This window comes from Phoca vitulina, unplaced genomic scaffold (genome assembly GCF_004348235.1).
Source record: "Phoca vitulina isolate PV1807 unplaced genomic scaffold, GSC_HSeal_1.0 scaffold18, whole genome shotgun sequence".
Classification (NCBI taxonomy): Eukaryota; Metazoa; Chordata; class Mammalia; order Carnivora; family Phocidae; genus Phoca; species Phoca vitulina.
In genome coordinates this window covers 4646007-4665880 of record NW_022589721.1, presented here as the reverse complement: position 1 = coordinate 4665880, position 19874 = coordinate 4646007, and the positions used below count along the sequence as shown (strand labels likewise).

At 39.4% G+C, this 19874-nt stretch overlaps 1 protein-coding gene across 1 annotated transcript in view; it reads left to right on the top strand.

The window, feature by feature from the left end:
* Positions 1-12016: 12016 nt before the first annotated feature.
* ABRA (actin binding Rho activating protein) overlaps positions 12017-19874 on the top strand; it is a 12046-nt gene continuing 4188 nt past the window's right edge. The window contains exon 1 of the mRNA XM_032416046.1: positions 12017-13391. Within this exon, the coding sequence (XP_032271937.1) occupies positions 12727-13391 (665 nt within the window). The 5' untranslated portion in view covers positions 12017-12726. The remainder of the gene's footprint in view (positions 13392-19874) is intronic.

Sequence of the window (19874 nt, the reverse complement as noted above, 5' to 3'; positions counted from 1 at the left end):
ACTGAAGAAGGGTTGCCACAAGCTGAGGAAGCCTGGAGCCACCAGAAGCTGGAAGAGGCAAGAAAGAACCTCTCCCTGCCAAGTTTGTGGCAATCTGTTAGGGCAGCCCTAGCAAAACAGTACAGACTTAGAAAAGGAAACCTTAGGTTAACAAGTTGTGGAGTCCCGTGTGCCCCAATCTCTGACTGGATTAGACACCCTGAGAGGGCACCGACACCACCTCATTTGTCTCCGAACGTCTAACCTTCGTGATTTTTATGTGCAGCTTAATGAACGTTCATTGAAAGGAACCACAGAAAGAGCTGGAAGTCTAGCAAGTAGATGCGGTAAAGGCTGTAAGCCTGAAACCCCCTGAGAGCGTGCACGGGTGGCGGTGGCAAGTCCGGTCCTTGTAAAAGGGCACATGGAACTGCAGGAGCGTGTGCGTGCGCGTGTGCGTGCGTGCGTCCATATGCGCGCGTGCGCGTGCGTGCGTTCATATGCGCGCGTGCGCGTGGGCGTGCGCGCATGCGCACGGCTCTCCCGCAGGACTAAGGAGAAGGATCAGGAGTCCTGCCATCGTCTGGGGGCTGTAGCTGTGGCCCTGGGGAAGTTCAGAGCTGCCAAATGTTTTCAGCCTTGTCTAATCAAAACGTAGTCGTGGAAGTGGACACCAATTCCTATAAAATCTGGAATGGAAGAAAATAGAAATAAATTCGAGGCCCTCTTCCTATTCACTCTTTGTTTTATTTTTTAATTTACTTTTTAAGTAAATTTATTATTTAAAAAACACAAAGGTATGCAGTGAAGTCTCCCTCCCCCATCACCCATCGATTCACCTACCAATTATTTGTTGAGTACCTACTCTGTGCCCTGTTCTCAGTGCTTGGGGTTCATGAGTAGGGCAGGCAAAACAGTTGTCTTCATGGCCTTCACATTCGGCTGCGCTGAGAAGTTGAGGCACAAGTCCTTGAGAAGGCCAGACTTGAGCAAAGACTTGCAGGGACCTTAGCCAAGCAATTATCTTTCCCCTACTACGTTTGTAGTTAAGAGTTTTCTGAAAGCTTCTAGAGTTTCTTTGTGGATATGGCAGCAAATTTGAACATACACACTTCTTTTCTCTTTCTTGAAAACAAAAACCAGCATATTCTACTGTATCTTGCTTTTTTGTTTAATAAATCTCGGAGATTTTTATCAGATAACTTTCTTGGCTGGAAAGTTTCCCTGTTTATTTATTTTTTTACTACTGACTAGAACTTCCTTATTTGGGTGGATATAATAATGAATTTAATTGTTTCCTTATGATGGAAATTTAGGTTGTTTTTAATCCTTCACTATTCTGAAAAATGCGATAATGCATAACTTTGTACAAATATCATTTGACTCTCTTGGATAATTTCCCAGAAGACGAATTTCTGGGTCAAAGCTATATGAATGAGTGATTTTTAACAAATACTGCCAACTGCCCTCCTGATATATACCTCCCAACAACGGTGAGGGAGAGTGCTGGTTTCCCACACGTGACCAACAGTGTGTGACATAAAATGTTTGTTTATAACTTAAGTGTTCTGGCCATTGCAATTGGCAGAAAAGTGATAATCCCATGTAATTTTAAATTTTAGTTTGTGTCTTATAAATAAGGGTGTGTTTAGGAGCCATTTGCATTTCTTTTCTAATTAACTCTATATTTTTGCCCAATTTTCTACTGGGAAGTTGGCTTTTTTCTCATTGATTTCTATGTGCTTTTTTTTTTTTTTTTAAGATTTTATTTATTTGACAGAGAGAGACACAGCGAGAGAGGGAACACAAGCAGGGAGAGTGGGAGAGGGAGAAGCAGGCTTCCCACCCGGAGCAGGGAGCCCGATGCGGGGCTTGATCCCAGGACCCTGGGATCATGACCTGAGCTGAAGGCAGACGCTTAACGGCTGAGCCACCCAGGCGCCCCTCTATGTGCTTTTTATATACTAGGGAGATTATTCTGTTTTAAGAGGTGCAAATATTTCTTCCTGTATGTTGTCTTTTGACTTTATCTATAGTTGTTTCCCTTTTATTTATATTTTTCCTTGCATAATTTTTTCAATGTAGTAACATGTATTGATATTTTTCTTTATAGCCTCTGGATTTTGAGCATTATCTCAAAAGACTATCCTCACCACAAATTTACAAAAGGGTGTTCTCATTTTCTTCTAGTATGGTTTCATTTTTTACATTTAAGTCTTTGATCTATTTAGAATGTATTCAAGTGCACAGTGTGAAGGATGAATCCAACTTTTTCCCCAGATGCCCCCTTACTTTTCCATCACCATCTTTTGAATAGTCTATTTTCCCCCTCCTGATCTAACACCTGTATCATGTATTAATTTCTTATATGTGGTTGGGTTTATTTTCTATCCTGCTCCAGTGGTTCTGTTTGTCAATTCATGTCAATACAATACTATTTTATAATTGAAGTCTCTCTCTCTCTTTTTTTTTTTGTGTTTTCCTGTCTATTCTTTTTTTTTTTTTTTTTTAAGATTTATTTATTTTTGAGAGAGAAGGGGAGGAAGGGGGAGAAGGAGAGAGAGTCTTAAGCGGACTCCTCATTGAGCATGGAGCCAGACATGGGGCTCAGTCTCATGACCCTGAGATCACAACCTGAGCTGAAACCAAGAGTTGGACACTCAACTGACTGCGCCACCCAGGCACCCCAATTCTTGATTATTTAATTTTCATATGATCTGTAGAATCAGTTTGTCTCCTTCTAAGGAGAGAAAAAAATTAAATTATTGGAATAAAGTTAAATTTACCATAGAGAGAAATTATGTAAAATCCTCCTATCTAAGATTATGTGTTTTTTTATATTTTATCTTTTTAGGTTTTATTTAAATTCCAGTTACTTAACGTACACTATAATATTAGTTTTAGGTGTACAGTATAGTGATTGAACACTTGCTTATATCACCTGTGTTCATCACAGCAAGTGCAGTCCTTAATCCCCATCACCTAATTAACTCATCTCCCTACCCACCTCCCTTCTGGTGACCATCAACTTGTTCTCTATAGTTAAGAGTCTGTTTCTTGGTTTGCTTCTTTCTCTCTTTTTTTCCCCTTGCTCATTTGTTTTGTTTCTTAAATTCCTCATATGGGTGAAATCATATGGTACTTGTCTTTCTCCGACTCATTTCACTTAGTATAATACCCTCTAGCTTCATCCTTGTCCTTGCAAATGGCAAGATTTCATTCTTTTTTATGGCTGAGTAATATCCCATTGTGTATATATATGCCATATCTTCTTTATCCATTCATCAGTCCATGGACACTTGGGCTCTTTCTATAAATGACATATCCAACTATGATTTTATCTTTTCTTTTTTTTTTTTTTAAAGATTTTATTTATTTATTTGAGAGAGAGAGAGAATGAGAGACAGAGAGCATGAGAGGGAGGAGGGTCAGAGGGAGAAGCAGACTCCCTGCCAAGCAGGGAGCCCGATGCGGGACTCGATCCGGGGACTCCAGGATCATGACCTGAGCCGAAGGCAGTCGCTTAACCAACTGAGCCACCCAGGCGCCCTGATTTTATCTTTTCTTTATTCAGTTGTATTTTGTGCCTTTCAGGAGTACTTTAAGGTCCATAGTTTTTGCATATTTATTTGTAAGCTTATGCATAGATATTTTATTTTTATTGTTATTATAAGTGGCTAATTTATTTCATTATACCTTCTAAATGATTGTTAAATATATGAATGATGTTCATTTCTGCGTAATAATTATCTACCCCACCATCCAACTGAATTCTTATTCATTTAAAAATATTTTTAGTTGATTCTTGTGTTTTCCAAGTACACATTCAGTCTTTGTAAATAAAAACAGATTTATGTCTTCCACTCCCATTTTTCTACCTCTAGCTTCTTTTTCAAGACTTTTTTTGTCATTGATTGGTGTCTCCACCTCGTCCATAAATTTTTGTATCTGTTTTGCACTCTCCCTTCTTCTTCATAGAGGTTTCTTTGTCTTTAAATTTATGGCTAGATGTTCACATTTTTCATCTGTTTTGTGGCAACTTTTTTCTGGTGAATCTTCTTTGTTGATAGGTTTACTGTACTTTCCCATATGTTTCTCTTAAAGTGTGTTTAGGTTGATATTGTGCTTATTTAAAACGTTTTTTACATCAGTGAGTTAAGTTTTCTGGACTAAGCATTTAAGAAAGCTCCTGTGGGGAGAGAGGAGAGACCAGAGTAACTTCCCAGTGTTCAAATTTCTGTTGCTACCACAGAGATTGGCCATTTCCTGCAAATACAGTGCATCCATGCAATTCTCTATGCAACTTTACTACCTCTGCCTTTTTAAATCCATTGCTTTTTAAAGTTGAAGTTTAGGAGGATTTTTATTATCATTTCTGACACCAGATTTTCCCACTCACTATAGGAAACATGTCATGCAGTTTTTTAATAGAGGGCGAAGCCCTTCCTTTCAGAAAATGTGTTTTCGCAAAATCCTTCTGCAACCTACCTTCTAAGTATTCATCTTAACTTCCTGCTAGGTGGACTCTAATCTCAGCTATTTTAGCAGTCATTACACATATGTCAGAGTCTGCAGATTATCTGTGTCCTATTTAACTGAAGATAGAGTTTGAGACTTTTGGTTTTTTGTTTTTTTTACCTGTTGGTTTTAGATGACTACCAGAGAGGGGATAGCCTGGCATACAAAGCCATGTTCAATAAGCTATCTAAGCAATTTTCTTTTTCTCAAAATAACAGCTCTTCCCTGAAGTTTTCTAGCACAAAGTTTCAGGATTGGGAGTAGATCGTATGAGAAATGCATGTCTGTGGATGAGCTTTGTGTGTGTGGTATAATTATGATTACTTATTTCCTTCTGGTTTTCCAAACTTTCTCTTTCTGTCATGACTTTCTCTCTTTCCCTCAACACATTCACATATTTACACACAAACACACAGAAGAGGATGTATATAAGATTATCAGTGCTCTATAAAAAGCTTAAATAAGTGAGAACCAAAACTCTCCCTTGGATTTGGTAATGAGGAATTCATCTGTGACCTTGAATAAATTGAGTTTGTGGAAAGAAACCAGAATTGTGAGTTGAATGAGTTGGGATGTGAACAAAAGGTCATAGATTAAGAAGCAGAGACTACCTTTTAAATACTCTTTTTTTCCTCTTTATTGAAATATAATTGACATATTACATTGTGTAATTTCAAGTGTACAACATATTGGTTTGATACACTTTTTTACAAAATTATTACCACCATAGAGTTAGCTAACACTTCCACCAGGTCATATAATGACACTTGGCTATTAAGGAAAGGAAAGTTTTACAGGATCACATAGAAAGTCAGGGCTAAGAAACTATATTTAGACCTCCTTAAGAAGCTTGTTTAGAGGGTGGTGTCACAAGATTGTGAAGTCCTGTCCTTCAAGGTGGGGGTGGAAAGCAAGGAGTAGGAAAATAATTTGTGTTAGAACATAGTCATTAACAGTGCTGACTCTTAAGTCAGAGGGCCTGGATTTGATCGTGTTGTAACTCTTATTAGCTCTGTGACATGGCAGAATTTAGTCTCCATGAGCCAAAATGATGCCCTGATCTGTATGAGTCCAGATCTTTCTCCTCAGCTCCAATCCCTGCCTTCCGAATTACAGCCTGGATGTCCTGCAGGAAACTCCAATAAGACCAAAATTTAATTTAATATTTGTCCAATTCCCAAGCTTATGCCCCCTGTATTTCCATTCTTAGTGAATGAAACCATCTCTGTAGAAACCCAAGCCAGAATGCCCATGTTTATCTAAATGCCTTCATTTCTTTCACACATAACATCTCACTGTGACCAATTTATATCAACCCTACCTCCTCATTTCACCTGAAGTATTTATGCCCTCCTGTCCAACTTTACTGCTGCCATCTTGGAGTAGGTTTCAATCATCTCTTACCTATACGACTACTCTCTTATAGCCTCCGCCCAGCTCCCTTGCACTTGGCCTCGAGCCAGAAATCCACAGTTCAGATTTGTGAATCAGGTTCCCAGGGAAGGTGAAGGGGAGACAGTTGGTGGAAGAGAAAGTGGGAGCAGCTGCCCATTGGCTGGAATTTGGCACAGTCACTGTAAGAACCAGATTGGGCACTCTCCAACCAGAGTAACCCTCTCCCACTTCCAACGGTAGAAACAATCCTGGTCTGCCTAATTTGGAATTAACAAGACTAACTGAAATTTCTGAGTTAGAAGGACCTAAATGGTGTGGGGAAAAGGCCACAGGCCTATCCCCGCCACCCCAGCCCCCAACATCCTGCTCTTGTGGTAGGGAACTTCCTTTGGATAAAAGAAAAAAAAATTCCTGAGCCTCTACTCTTGCCCACACACCATCCTTGAATCTATCCTTCATACCACCAACAAAGTGAATTTGTTAAAAATTTTGATCATGCATTCTGCAGGTCAAAACTTTATAATATTAGGATTAAACCTACATTTCTTATCAGGGTTTTAAAATGCCCCTACAGTCTGGCCCTGCCTATTTACCTCTCTAGCCTCAAATGATAAAGATAATAAGTGGTCAAATTCTGGATAATTTTCAAGGTATATCGAACATGATATACTAGGGAACTGTATGTGGGATATGAGAAAAGAAAAGGACTGAAAGATTACTTCAGGTCTCTTGGCCTGAGCAACTGATTTTGAGCTGAAAAGACGAATACTGTGAAAAGCTCATGTTGGAAATATTTATCCAGTTTTGTACACATTAGGATTGAGCTAACCATTAGACATCTGGTAGACATGACTACTAGGTTGCTGAGTATACACACCTGAAGTATAAGGGATAGGTCAGGATGGACATAGATGTTTGGGAATTGTCATCATAGAGAGGCATTCAAAACCTTGAGATCACCAAGGAAGTGAGTATAAATTGAGCAGTGAAGAGGACCCAGTTTTGTGCAGTCCAACGTTAAGAAGCCAAAGAGGAGGGAAAGTACCAGCAAAGGAGATTAAGAGGGAGCAGCCAGTGATGTAGGAGGAAAACCTAGAGAGTTTTGTTCCAGGCGTCAAGTGAAGAAAACATTTGAAGGAGGAGTGACTATTCTCATGTGTCAAATGTTGAGATAGGACAAGTATATTTAGAACCAATAATTGATTATTAGATTGCATAATATGGAAGTTATTGGTGACAGGACACGTGTAGTTTTAATAAATTGTGAAGGTAAGACCTGTTTGGATTAGATTCAAGAGAAAACAGGAAACAGAATGGAGACAGGCAATATACACAATTCTCCCAAAGAGTTTTACTGTTAAGGGGAGTTGAGGAATGGAGTGGATATGGGGCCAAGAGATTATATTTTTTTTAAGGTGGAATAAATACCAACATTGTTCAGATTTAAATAGATATAATAAGCATTTATGTGTTTGTTTTATGAATTAAGTTAATGTGACTACAGTTTGGTAATGGGTTTTGTGACATTTGTTCTCTGAAATTTTCTTTAGTCTCTGGGAATAATATGTAAATTGTTATTGTCTACAATGTAAAAGTTTATATTTCATTATTCATACTGAGGTTTGAAATGTAATCTATGAATCTAGGTTATTATTTAGAAGATGGCATCATAATCCTCAATAACAGTATAAATAACAATACAAATAGCTTCCATGTGGTGCTCTTAGTGTATTGGGCAGTAGGCTAACTGCCTTACAGACCTCATCTTATATAAACACAATAACACAGGGGGAAGTAATGATTGCCATTTCCAGACAAGGCAATTGAGTCTCAGAGAAATTAACTCTGCAAGGGTACAGAGATTCTGAAAGAAGATCCAGAATGCAAAACCAATCTGCTTGAACCCAGTACCTGGGCTACTGGTCACTACACTCCTAAAACCTACTTGTTGAGTCTCTGCTGGACCCACAGCACACTAGAATCTAGAACCATGGTTCTCAACCCTGAGGTATGTTAGATTAAGGCGGTGCCAGGACTCCACCCAAGAGCTGTCTTTAGATATACCACTTTACCGTCTGCAGTTTTTAAAGCTCCACAGGTAATCCCAATGTGATTTAAGATTCTAATGTGTTTCTCAGTGATTGTAAACCACTGAGCTCTATATTCCAGGAGATTTCAGGATAGAGTCTGCACTCAACGGAGTTATCACTACCACATAACTGAGACCTCATCTGACCCTCATCATGCTAAGGGAAACCTTTCAGACACTGCCTTAAAAGCCTCACTATAAATTACCTTAAAATAAAACACTATAAATAAACTTTCTCTTGCAGCCCCCAGTCCTTACAAGTGACCCCAGTTGACCTTCCCATCTGAAGACTCACCCCTGCCATGCATGTGGTATTAATCCTATCCTTCATCAAACAGAATTATTTAAAGAGCTTTAATTTTCTAACCGCATGACTCAACGTCGAGGTATGAATAACAGTAGCCATGTATCAAGCACTTACACGTGCCAGACATGGTGTTAAGTACTTCACATGTATTGACTCATTTAATCCTCAACCTAACCCTATGAAGTATTTTAAGTCCAATGCAATCTCAAATTCGCATTACCAAATGATCAAATCTAGAACCAATAAAGTGGGGTTTGGATTGAAAAAGATAAAACTAGGATAGGGAGACTGTTTACAGGTCAAGGATGATCTAGTGATCTAGAGATTTCAATTTAAATGATGGGCATGAGGAAGTGACATTAGCTGAGAAAGAACAGGAAAAGAGGAGGATTTGTACTAAGAAGTAAAAGCTTCCATCTTGAATTGAGGAAGTTCCAGGTCATGCCTGTGGAGATGTTGAGTACTTCAGTAATACAATGAGCCCCATATGATAAAACACTGATTCCTGAGCAAGGTGTTGTTCACAATTTAGCTCCAACTTAATTCCTCAGAGGCCTGTCCTTCCACTCCCTAGCCCCTTGTCTTTACCGCATAGAAACTGTATGTTCTTCTCCAAAATTCATAAACCGGGGCCCACAAACAATCTCATCCAAAGACATGGTACATCATGTTGGTTCACCCAGTACTACTGTGTGTGAATGTATGTGTGCGTTTGTGTGTATTAACTGTCACCATTTAAAGAATTGGAGGAGTTTTTGCAAAAATCCACATTTTTTACATCTCTTGAAACATTATTTCACCAGTTGCCCATTGTCCTCACCACCTGCTATTGGACCTCAAACCCAACTCACCTCACACATTTGAGTGACCTGCATGACCTGCAGGCATTTGAGTTTATGATCTCTACTCCAGGCCGTTAGAGGGTCTCTAAGTGTACCGTGTATCTTCATGCCTCTGTAACTTTGTTTCTTCAGATCAGAGTACCCTTTATCCACCTATTAAGTTTCTATCTTTAAAAAACCAGATAAAGGATCAGCATTTTTGTGAGGTCCTTCCAATAAAATCAGTCACCCTTTGTTCAATGATTCCATAAAGCTTTATTTCTATTTCTAATGTAGCTCTCCCCAAACTATTAAAGCTGTTATGTGTGTCTTCTTCTGGCTAGATTGGGAAAACCTTGAAAGTAGGTTCTATTTTGTTCAGCTTTCTACCCTCTCTCACATTGTCTACCATCATGCTTCGCCCATTGTATACATTCCATGAATGTATTCAATTCAATTGAAATCAGAAGCTCTTTTTGTTCTTTATTAAAGTCTTTTTATTCCCACTTTGTGAAACTGAACTAGTAAAGGAATTATTAGTTTATGTAGAAAGGATCAATGGAATTATTGTTTCAGATGAGCTTTGAGAAAATGTAGGTTTCTGAAGTCTTTTTAATAAGAGTATATAGCTGATGATGAGAGTTAGGCCTACTTGACTTCTCAGTGCATAATGCAAAGAAGTCTATAGATACAACCCCTCCCCTCCCTAGTACTGCCCATATCAATCAAGTAAAAACTAATATTTTTTAAAAAGATTTTATCTATTTATTTGACAGGGAGAGCAGATGCAGGGGGAGCGGCAGGCAGAGGGAGAGGGTGAAGAGGCTCTCCACTGAATAAGGAGCTCAGTGCGGGGCTCGACCCAGGACTCTGGTGGGATCAAGACCTGAGCCAAAGGCAGAAGCTTAACCGACTGAGCCACCCAGGCACCCCAAAACTAATATTTTTTCAAAACACTTTCACACTTATGACAAATTTCTTAGGTGGTAATTCATTAATCAGCTCTGCAACTTCACCTACAGTTTCTAATCTCCTGTTTTCATAAGAAACTCACATTGTAAACTACTTATTTCACTATATCTTTACCTTTGAGACTGCATTTTCCTTTCTTTTGCACCTTCTATTAAAATAGAAGAATAGGGGCACCTGGGTGGCTCAGTCGTTAAGCGTCTGCCTTCGGCTCAGGTCATGATCCAGGGTCCTGGGATCGAGCCCTGCATCGGGCTCCCTGCTCCGCAGGAAGTCTGCTTCTCCCTCTCCCACTCCCCCTGCTTGTGTTCCTTCTTTCGCTGTGTCTCTCTCTGTCAAATAAATAAATAAAATCTTAAAAAAAAAAAAAAAAAAAGAAGAATACTGAACTCCTAAGAATCTAGATCTAGGTTAAGAAAGAAGATAGAACATTTCTTGTAAAATGTACAGTAGGGGGGCACCTGGTGGCTCAGTCTGTTAAGCGTCTGCCTTCAGCTCAGGTCATGATCCCATGGGGCTGGGATCGAGCCCCCTCCTCCCCAATGCCGCGCCTGGCCCCCTGCTCAGTGGGGAGCCTGCTTCCCACCCCGCCTCTCCCCCCTCATGCTTGTGCTCTCTCTCTCTCTCTCTCATGTGTGTGCTCTCTCTCAAATAAATAAATTTAAAAAAATAAAGTAAAAAAATAAAACATACAGTAGGTAGCATATAGAGCTTGCTTTAGGGAAGGAATGCCCAAAGTAGACGTGAGGAAGAAACAAAGTTTACAATCTCTTCTGGAGCAGTAGGAACGAAGAACCACAGTTGCCCTGGAAGTGAACTCTCAGAAGGAATGACCAGACTGTTAGGAGCTGCCTCAATTTTTTGCCAAGACTGTCTGCTGACAGTCCCAAGCCCCAGGCAGTGGATTGCAATGCCTGTTAATATTGAAACACTAATAACATTTTGCTATCTCCACTTCATCTCTCTCAGAATTGAATATGCAGCAGGTGTGCACAGGGAAGCAGAAAAATCCCTTGGACAGTTGTAAATTAGCCCGATCCTGGGCCAAGCTCATGGGCATCTCTGAAGAACCCCATTCCTTCGCAAGGCATTCCATGTGGGATGAAGGGAATCTAAGAGGAACCAAACAGTCTGCAGTGTATCTACATTCCAAGAAAGTATGCCAGAAATTTCAGACTCAGATTTAAATCTTTATTTGTAATAGTTTTCTTTCCTTGTGATCCAATTTCCTCCTAATCAAGGATTTTGTTTCAGTTAACATTATCAGATGCTGTTGAACTCAGACTACAACATCTGACAGATTTCTAGATAGAGCATTAAATCATCTCCCACATTGTTTTAATCTTGGGAGGTAAATGACCTACATGATGAAAAATTGACATCAGCATATTTTTAAAATAAATTTGTCTCATCATCAGAATTAACTGACTTTCGTGTTTTTTTTAATGCTCTTAGACAGCAGCTCTCAATCAATATCGATTAGAGGAAAGGATACAGTTCTAAAGCCTATAGAACTGTTGTGTGAAAAGAAATTCTATTTGTCGTACTTTAAGAAATCATTCAGTGCTGAGTCCTGAGCATTTTTATCTAGTTTAGCACACTTCATATATGGGTCATTTTCTCTCCAAATGACCTATCCAGTCCTTTTTGAAAACTATATTTCAATCTTTGTTCTGAGAATTGAATGAATGTCTTTTTCTGCATGAATCTAAAGGGCTGTGAAGGGTGTGTAATTAAAAACAAAAGGTCGGGTGGGGTTGCTTCTGATAGCATTCACCTATTTTGTCTTTAAATGGTCTTTTTTGAAAACAAAATATTTTTTCAAAACATTTGAAAGGATTCCTAAAATTAATCTATGAAATTCAACATGTGTGTAGGTCTCAAGGATTTTAAATCGGACCAAAATTTTGACCATTATCTTGTCTATCAAAATGACCTGTCTGTATAACAATTCAAGCTTTGGACTGGAAAACCTGGCCCTTGTCTCCCCCTTATCTGGGTGTCAGTTTTCCCATCTGGAAAATGAAGGTTGGATGAGGTGATTCTAAGGTCTGTATTGAATAGAGGTGAAGACAAAAAAAAAAGGAACTTAGGATCTTTGATAACTAGAATAAAACAGCACGAGTTTTGAATCAGACAGATTTGGGTTTGGATTGCAGATATTATTAGCTGTAGGAAGTTAGATTTCATTGTACTTCGCTATAAAATGGGACTTAATTAAGAGCTATATTGAGATTTAAGTGAGAATAAGCCTATAATACTCCTAGCACAATTTGTGCCCATATTTTATGCTCCTATAAATGGTAGGAACATATTTTAAGGTCAGGAAGAACATAAGGCTGAGCACATGATCAAATCTAGTAATTTCCACCCTGGCACTTGAGAAGAAAGGGAATGCATATCACTGTCCTTCACCAGCAGAGATGTCCCTCTGCTGAGATGAAACTGGAGACGTCAGGGTTTAAAAAAAGCACACCATCAGGGGAAGGCACCACATCTTGGCAAGAAATGTTTAACATAGTTTCCACCGTCACCAAACTCTTCCCCAACCCCCCCACACCCAGCTTCTATTTAAATCTCAGGCACTCCCTGGGTCCATACTCCTTTCAGCCAGTGCCCAGGCTCCCAGCAGAGAAGAGAAGGGTGGCATGGCTCCGGAAGACAAGGAAAGAGAGGAGGGCCCAGCCAAGCATGCCCTCCGCAAGGTACGCACAGCCACCCTGGTGATCAACTTGGCCCGAGGTTGGCAGCAGTGGGCAAATGAGAACAGCACCAGGCAGGCCCAAGAGCCCACAGGCTGGCAGCCGGGAGGGACCCAGGATGCACCCCAAGCTCCTAAGCCAGTGATCTACCCCACTCTCCACCAGAAAGCTCAGAGCACCCCAAAGTCTTCCTTCCAAAAGTCAGAGGGACATGGAGATGGACAAAGCTCAGAGGAAGCCACAGAAGTCTCTCATATCAAAAGGAAAGAGGTGACCAAAACAATTGTCAGCAAAGCTTATGAGAGAGGAGGGGATGTGAGCCATCTGAGCCACCAATATGAGGACAGTGACATGCTTGGAGCCGGGCAGCCAGAAAATGACATTGACAGAATCCTCCACAGCCATGGCTCCCCGACGCGGAGGAGGAAATGTGCCAACCTGGTATCTGAGCTGACGAAAGGCTGGAAAGAGATGGAACAGGATGAGCCCAAGTGGAGGAGTGACAGCATTGACACAGAGGACAGTGGCTACGGAGGGGAGAGCGAGGAGAGGCCCGAGCAGGATGGAGAGCAGGTGGTCACCACCAGAATCAAACGCCCCTTGCCTTCCCAGTAAGTGTATACCCCCTTCAGCTGCTTATACTGCCTTTGAGCCCCAACTGGCCATGGGGACTGAGAGAGCAGGGAAGTGCTCCCAAAGTTAGAATGAGAATCTTAAAAAGTGGGCAGACGGCGAGATCCTATGGGGGAGGCACTGCCCCTGGGCCAAAGGGGCAGCACCAAGCTAGACATGGACCTCTGGGTCAAGGGCCTGTGCTCTTCTGTTTCTTCTTTATGTTTTGAACTGAATACTCAAGTTTTAGCCTCAACAAAGATGAAGCTAAAGATGTAAGGATATAAGGAAGCTAAGGATGTCTGCCTTGGGTACATTTTTAAAATAAAGTCTAGGATGAGTAGCAACTTGGCTTATTTCTCTGCAGAAAATGTGCTTGCTGGTAGACTAGGACTGGGCAAACTTTCCCTTGTCTCAAACCAGTCTATAGTATTATCAGGAGACATATCTACCCCCATAGGGCTCGTGGGACACAGGTCTATGTGACCCTGTAAACGGGTGGGAGGCTGCCATTTAACTTGAGAGTAGGCTCTGAAGTGAGACAGACCCAAGTTCAAATTCCAGCTCTGCCCCAACAATAGTTGATAATATTGTACTATAATCTCAAAAGTGGCTAAGAGAGTAGATCTTAAGTGTTTTCATCACACACACACACACACACACAAACACACACACATGAACTGGTTATTTTTCTAAGCCCATTTCCTCCTTTGTAAAATGATAGCAAGAGTAAACTTTTGGGATAAATTCTGTTGTACTGGGAGAAGTAAATGAGATTAAGGCTGCCAAGCATTTAGCACAGTACCTGCTCCATATGGTCCATATATAAAAGCTATTGTTATTCACATAGATTTTATTATTTGGCAATTTTTCAAACTTTCAGAAAAGGTTTGTTCTCTTGGTAATCAAAGACAGAAATGCTATTAAAGCTAGGTCATTAAAATACTGCAATCCTAAAACATTTAGATGTCAAATACACACACACACACACACACACACACACACACACACACTGAGTCAAACTAATACATTCAGATAAAAAAATACATATTTTCTTTTAAGACAGTAACTCTACTTCCACATAATAGAAAGTCAGGATATCTCACTCCACAACTGTAGAGTATCAAAATATGTGAAAAGCTTCTAATATGATGAATGCTTACAAACTGACTCCCTTTGGAAACATTAGACATGTAGGTGTGCTTTTTAAGCTTTATGAAACAATCAGAAAGTAAAGAACAAAACTGATTACCTAATTTGACAAAAAGCTGACAGTTTGTGACTTTAAAGGTGATTTGAAAGAATTAGAACTGTGACATCACATGCTTTCAAGAAAAATGAAATGGCAAATCTAGATAATTGTAACGACACTCACACATTTAGTGCATGCCATGGACAGCTAACATGCTCTGTCCTTTTAACTCACATGATCCTACAAAGCAGGTAGTATTATTCCATTTTAAGGACGAGAGCACTAAAGCTCAGAGGGGAAGTTTACCCAGCAAGTTAGTGACAAAGCTGAGATGTGCCTGTCTCCAAACGCAAAGTTTTGAAAACAGACTTGGTGCTAATTCTCACGCAGTGCCTTGAGGATGTTGTGGAGAGATCTGGATTTGTGCTCTACTTACATTAATCCAGAAATTCATAATCAGAAATAAATATTCTACCAGGAAATATGGAACCGTAGTCTAATTCTGGTCTTGTGGATTTGGTTTGTGTGTGTGTGTGTGTGTGTGTGTGTGTGTGTGTGTGTGCGTGTGCGCACGGACACGTGCTTGCTAGAAATGGAATAATAGAACCCAACAGAAAAAAGATTGAGAATGGCACAGTGAAGATCTTCTGTCAGTATGCTTCGGATTAGCTAGAGGTAGGAAGTGGACAACTGGAGACAATCTCCAATGCATGTACTCTTCTTGGGCACTTGTCTATGTTTATTCATATGTTTATTCATATAATCCTCACAATATTCTCATGGGCAGGCATAAATATTCTCCACATTTGATAGACGGGGGCATAAGACAAAGACATAGTAGAAAACTTGGATAAGATTGTACAGCCTATGGGATTTGAACCCAGGCATTCTGGCTCTCGATCCCACTCTCTTCTTCACCACACTCTAAACTGGAATTGGGGACTCACATACAGGACCCTTCTCAGGTTCCTAAAACCGGACATGTACATGGACACCTTCTTAGTGTGATGGAGAGGAGCATAAGCTTTGAATGAGAGACAATTAGGTTTGAGTCATGGTTACTTTAGCAAATCCTGTCTCTTAGTCCTCATTTAAAAAATAGATGTAACCTATTGAGTTATTTTGATATTAATGATGCAAAGCAATGGATCCAGAGGAACTCCTTAGTAAGTTGTATGCATTATAATGCAGGGGGCCATTCCTGGTGATCCCAACCCTACAGGACGCTGGGAGATTTGTCCCCAGGGTTGGGATGTAGGAGGGGGATTAAGTCTCTTCTTCCCTTCTTCGGTTCCTTTCTCTCAGTCTTGGAGAACATAGGGTACCAGAATGTCGTATGCAGAAACAGCATTGCTTAATGTCAGCAGTAATCCTAGCTGTGCTCAGGAAGCTTCAGCAGAAGCCTGATGGGACTGTCAAGTACTGCTTGAGAAATGAGCGTGATATTATTGAGTAAGCCTATATGAAAGGAGATTTTGTTAATTCATTTTTCATTCTAAGCACCATTCTTTACCTATATCCACCAATAGGGAGAAAATTATGTACCATGAATATTTAAGTAGAAAGAAAGAGAGGTTTTTTGGTGGTCAAGATGTTCCATGGATAACAAAAACAAGTTAGGTTTGGTAAAAAGTAGAGATATTCTTTACTAAGAGTTTTGCTAACTGGGTTTTACTATGACAATGATTCCTATTTAATGCTTTATTTTAAAAATATTGAGTGTTTTGATTGTATAGTTACATGACTTGTTTGGTCCAGTCCTTTAGACAAAAGAAACTGCATCCCTCTCCCATACAGTAATGGTGCAATATTCAAGTGCCAATCATCCATTCATCCTCTCCAAGTTATATTCAGCAAAAATAATAATAGTTGAGAACAAGAATCCCATTTTATAGATAAGGGAATTGACACACAGAGACATTAAGAAATATATCCAAGTCATAGAGTTAGTAAGTGACCAAGTTGGGAAGGCTGATGACAGAGCTTATGTTCTTAACCACTATGCTAGACTGATTCTCTCAGTAGACAACGGGCTCAAGAAAACTAAAATGGAGGTCAAAATGTCAGCTTAATTAACAGAATCCTAATAACATCCTAAGTGTAAGGTCTGGGTACAACTATATTAAAGGACTTTGCTAGAAATAGAGCTGAAGTATGGCTTTCTGCTCTTTGACCTCAATTCTAGAGCATAGAACCCTTTCTGTGGAGTCTGAGAACAGTTACCAATCTGCAAGAAGGATCACAGGCCTGACTCTCAAACCTGATTGATAACAGACAGAGATAAGAGTAACCCTGTGAATGGCATGCGTCCATTAGTCAAACTGGCTAGACTTCCTGTGGAGAAGAGCAAGCAAACCAATGCACAGAGGAAGAGATTCTCCCCAGCACTTCCCTGGGAAGTTGGAAAGGGTGGCAGAAATTATTTGCTTTACTGACAGAGAAATGTTCATGGGCAAAGAGGAGAAATGCTCCCTCTGCGGGAGAGCCTATGGGGTGGGGCCATGAAAGCAGGTCTCTGCTTGCTTCATGCCGATGCAAGCGTTAGGCCAGAAAAGTTCACCTCCCGCAGCGTGACGTTTTGAAGCATCGCTTGGTGATGCAGGTGAAGACCACCTACCAGAGTGCTTCCAGTGCCAGTGAACTTGGTTAAGTTTAAAATAGACCTTTCAGAATTTTTATTTCCTGTGGGGTTTATTCATATTTAATAATTTACCCACATAATTATTACTCCAAAATGATAAAACTATGATACAGTTGGTTCCTGTATTCTCATTAGATTGCTAAAAAGCCCATTCACATGAGAAAGTAATACTCAAACTGATGCCATTTTTAAAGCTAACAGATAAATAAATTTCTGAATTTATTTCAGTGAATGAATGTACACTCTCCAATTAGAATGCTTATAATGTCTAGTAGGATTAGTTACTTGGCACATAATTGGACAGGGGCAATATTTGTTGACTATAAGAACATTTGTTTATTAATAATGAAGAAACTAAGAAGGCAAGTTTAGATGAAATATTACTATCTTAAAATGTGGGTGTGATGTCTATCTTTGAATATTGCTTTGCTTCCTATAAATTTGTACTAGATTGTCTTTCTAAAGCTCAATCTAAACTATTATTCACATTTTTACTTGAAGGTAAAAAAAAACAGGATAAGCTGGTATATTGTTTCTTATGTTCATTGACCAAGAAGATATTCAAGGTATAAGATTTTCTAGTCCTGATTTAAACATGAACTTTCAGGGATGCCTGGGTGGCTCAGTTGATTAAGCATCTGCCTTTGGCTCAGGCCTGCATCTCCCTCTGCCTGCCTCTCTCTCTCACTCTCTCTCTCTCTGACAAAGAAATAAATAAAATCTTCAAAAACATAAACATGAACTTTCAGGCTTTTTAGTGTGGTGGGGGTGGGAGGGATGGGGTTGGCTGGGTGATAGACATTGGGGAGGGTATGTGCTATGGTGAGCGCTGTGAATTGTCTAAGAGTATTGAATCACAGACCTGTACCTCTGAAACAAATAATACATTATATGTTAAAAAAAAAAAAAAAAGATGATAGCAGCAAGGGAAAAATGAAAGGGGGGAATCAGAGGGGGAGACAAACCGTGAGAGACTATGGACTCTGGGAAACAAACTGAGGGTTCTAGAGGGGATGGGGGTGGGGGGATGGGTTAGCCTGGTGATGGGTATTAAGGAGGGCACGTACTGCATGGAGCACTGGGTGTTATACGCAAACGATGAATCATGAATACTACATCAAAAACTAATGATGTAATGTATGGTGATTAACATAATATAAAAAAAATCTTAATAAGGTGAATTATATCAATTTTTCTGTTATTGTACCATTCTTCTAATTCTGTTATGAATTCAACTTGGTCATAATACTTTAATACGCTACTGAATTTTACATTTAATAATATTTTACTTACATTTTTTCAACTGTTAATAAGTAAAATCATTCTGTTATAAAAAAAAGAAATTGGAAATGCAAAAACAATACAGAACGTTTATAAGATAGAGACAATTAAATACTCATTAAAGTAGTTCCTCCTTCACTTTTTATAACCTATGTTCTAATTCTTGCTTATTAGACCAATTCCTTTGCTTTCCTTCTCTCCTATTTTTGGGAATTACAATTTGACAATAAAACAAATGGACATTAAGATTTAGGAGGTGCTTTTTTAGAAGATAAATGCTTCACTTCCTCAGAGATTTATTACTTCACCAACCTCAACCCTATCCCTAATAACATAGAGTTTCAAAATTCAGGGACTCTAAGTTCCTAATGCAAATTAGAGGGAAAAAACCCTACATCAAGGAATCAGAGACCCATATAACATACAGTTTAAACAAGTTACCTTGGAAGGCTAATTTGAATATTTTCCTTTTTTTTTTTTTTTGCTTTCTTTAAATCATAAAATCAATATGATACCAACAGGAAAGATAATTTTTTAAAAAGAAAAAAAATCAACTGCCATCTGGATACTAACAATTATTTTCAATTGTGCACATGCACAAAAGTGATTTCTTCACCTTGATGTGTATGCATTTTATAGTGTTAGAATTTTACCATATACTCAAATTGGTATTCCTCTGATTATCTTCATGAATGTCTTTTAATGGCTATTCACTTTTTTATTATTGAATATCCAGTAAGTACCTAAAACAATGTCTGACACACAGTAGGTGTCATAAATACTTTAACAAAAAAGATGGAAAGTATGCCAAGGTGGCCAGAAGTTCCTTAAAGGGAAGATGTACAGTAGCTCCCCCTTATCTGTGGGGGATCTGTTCTAGGACCTCCAGTGAACGCTTAAAATTGCAGGAAATACCAAACTCTATATATACTATTTTTTCCTATACATATATATGTATGAAAAAGCTTAATTTGTAAATTAGGCACAGTAAGAAATTAACCACAATAATAATAGAGCAATTATAACAGTGTATTATAATAAAAGTTATGTGAATGTGGTCTCTCTTTCAAAATATCTTATTGTTCTATACTCACTCTTCTAAAGATGGTGTGAGATGATAAAATGCCAATGTGATGATGGGCGCCTGCATGGCTCAGTCAGATAAGTGTCTGACTCTTGATTTCTGCTTGGGTCATGATCTCAGGGTTGTGAGATCAAGCCCCGTGTCAGGTTCCACACTAGGCATGGAGCCTGCTTGGGATTCTCTCTCTCCCTCTCCCTCTGCCCCTCCCTGCTCATGTGCTCTCTCTCTCTTAGAAAGAGAAAGAAAGAAAGAAAGAAAGAAAGAAAGAAAGAAAGAAAGAAAGA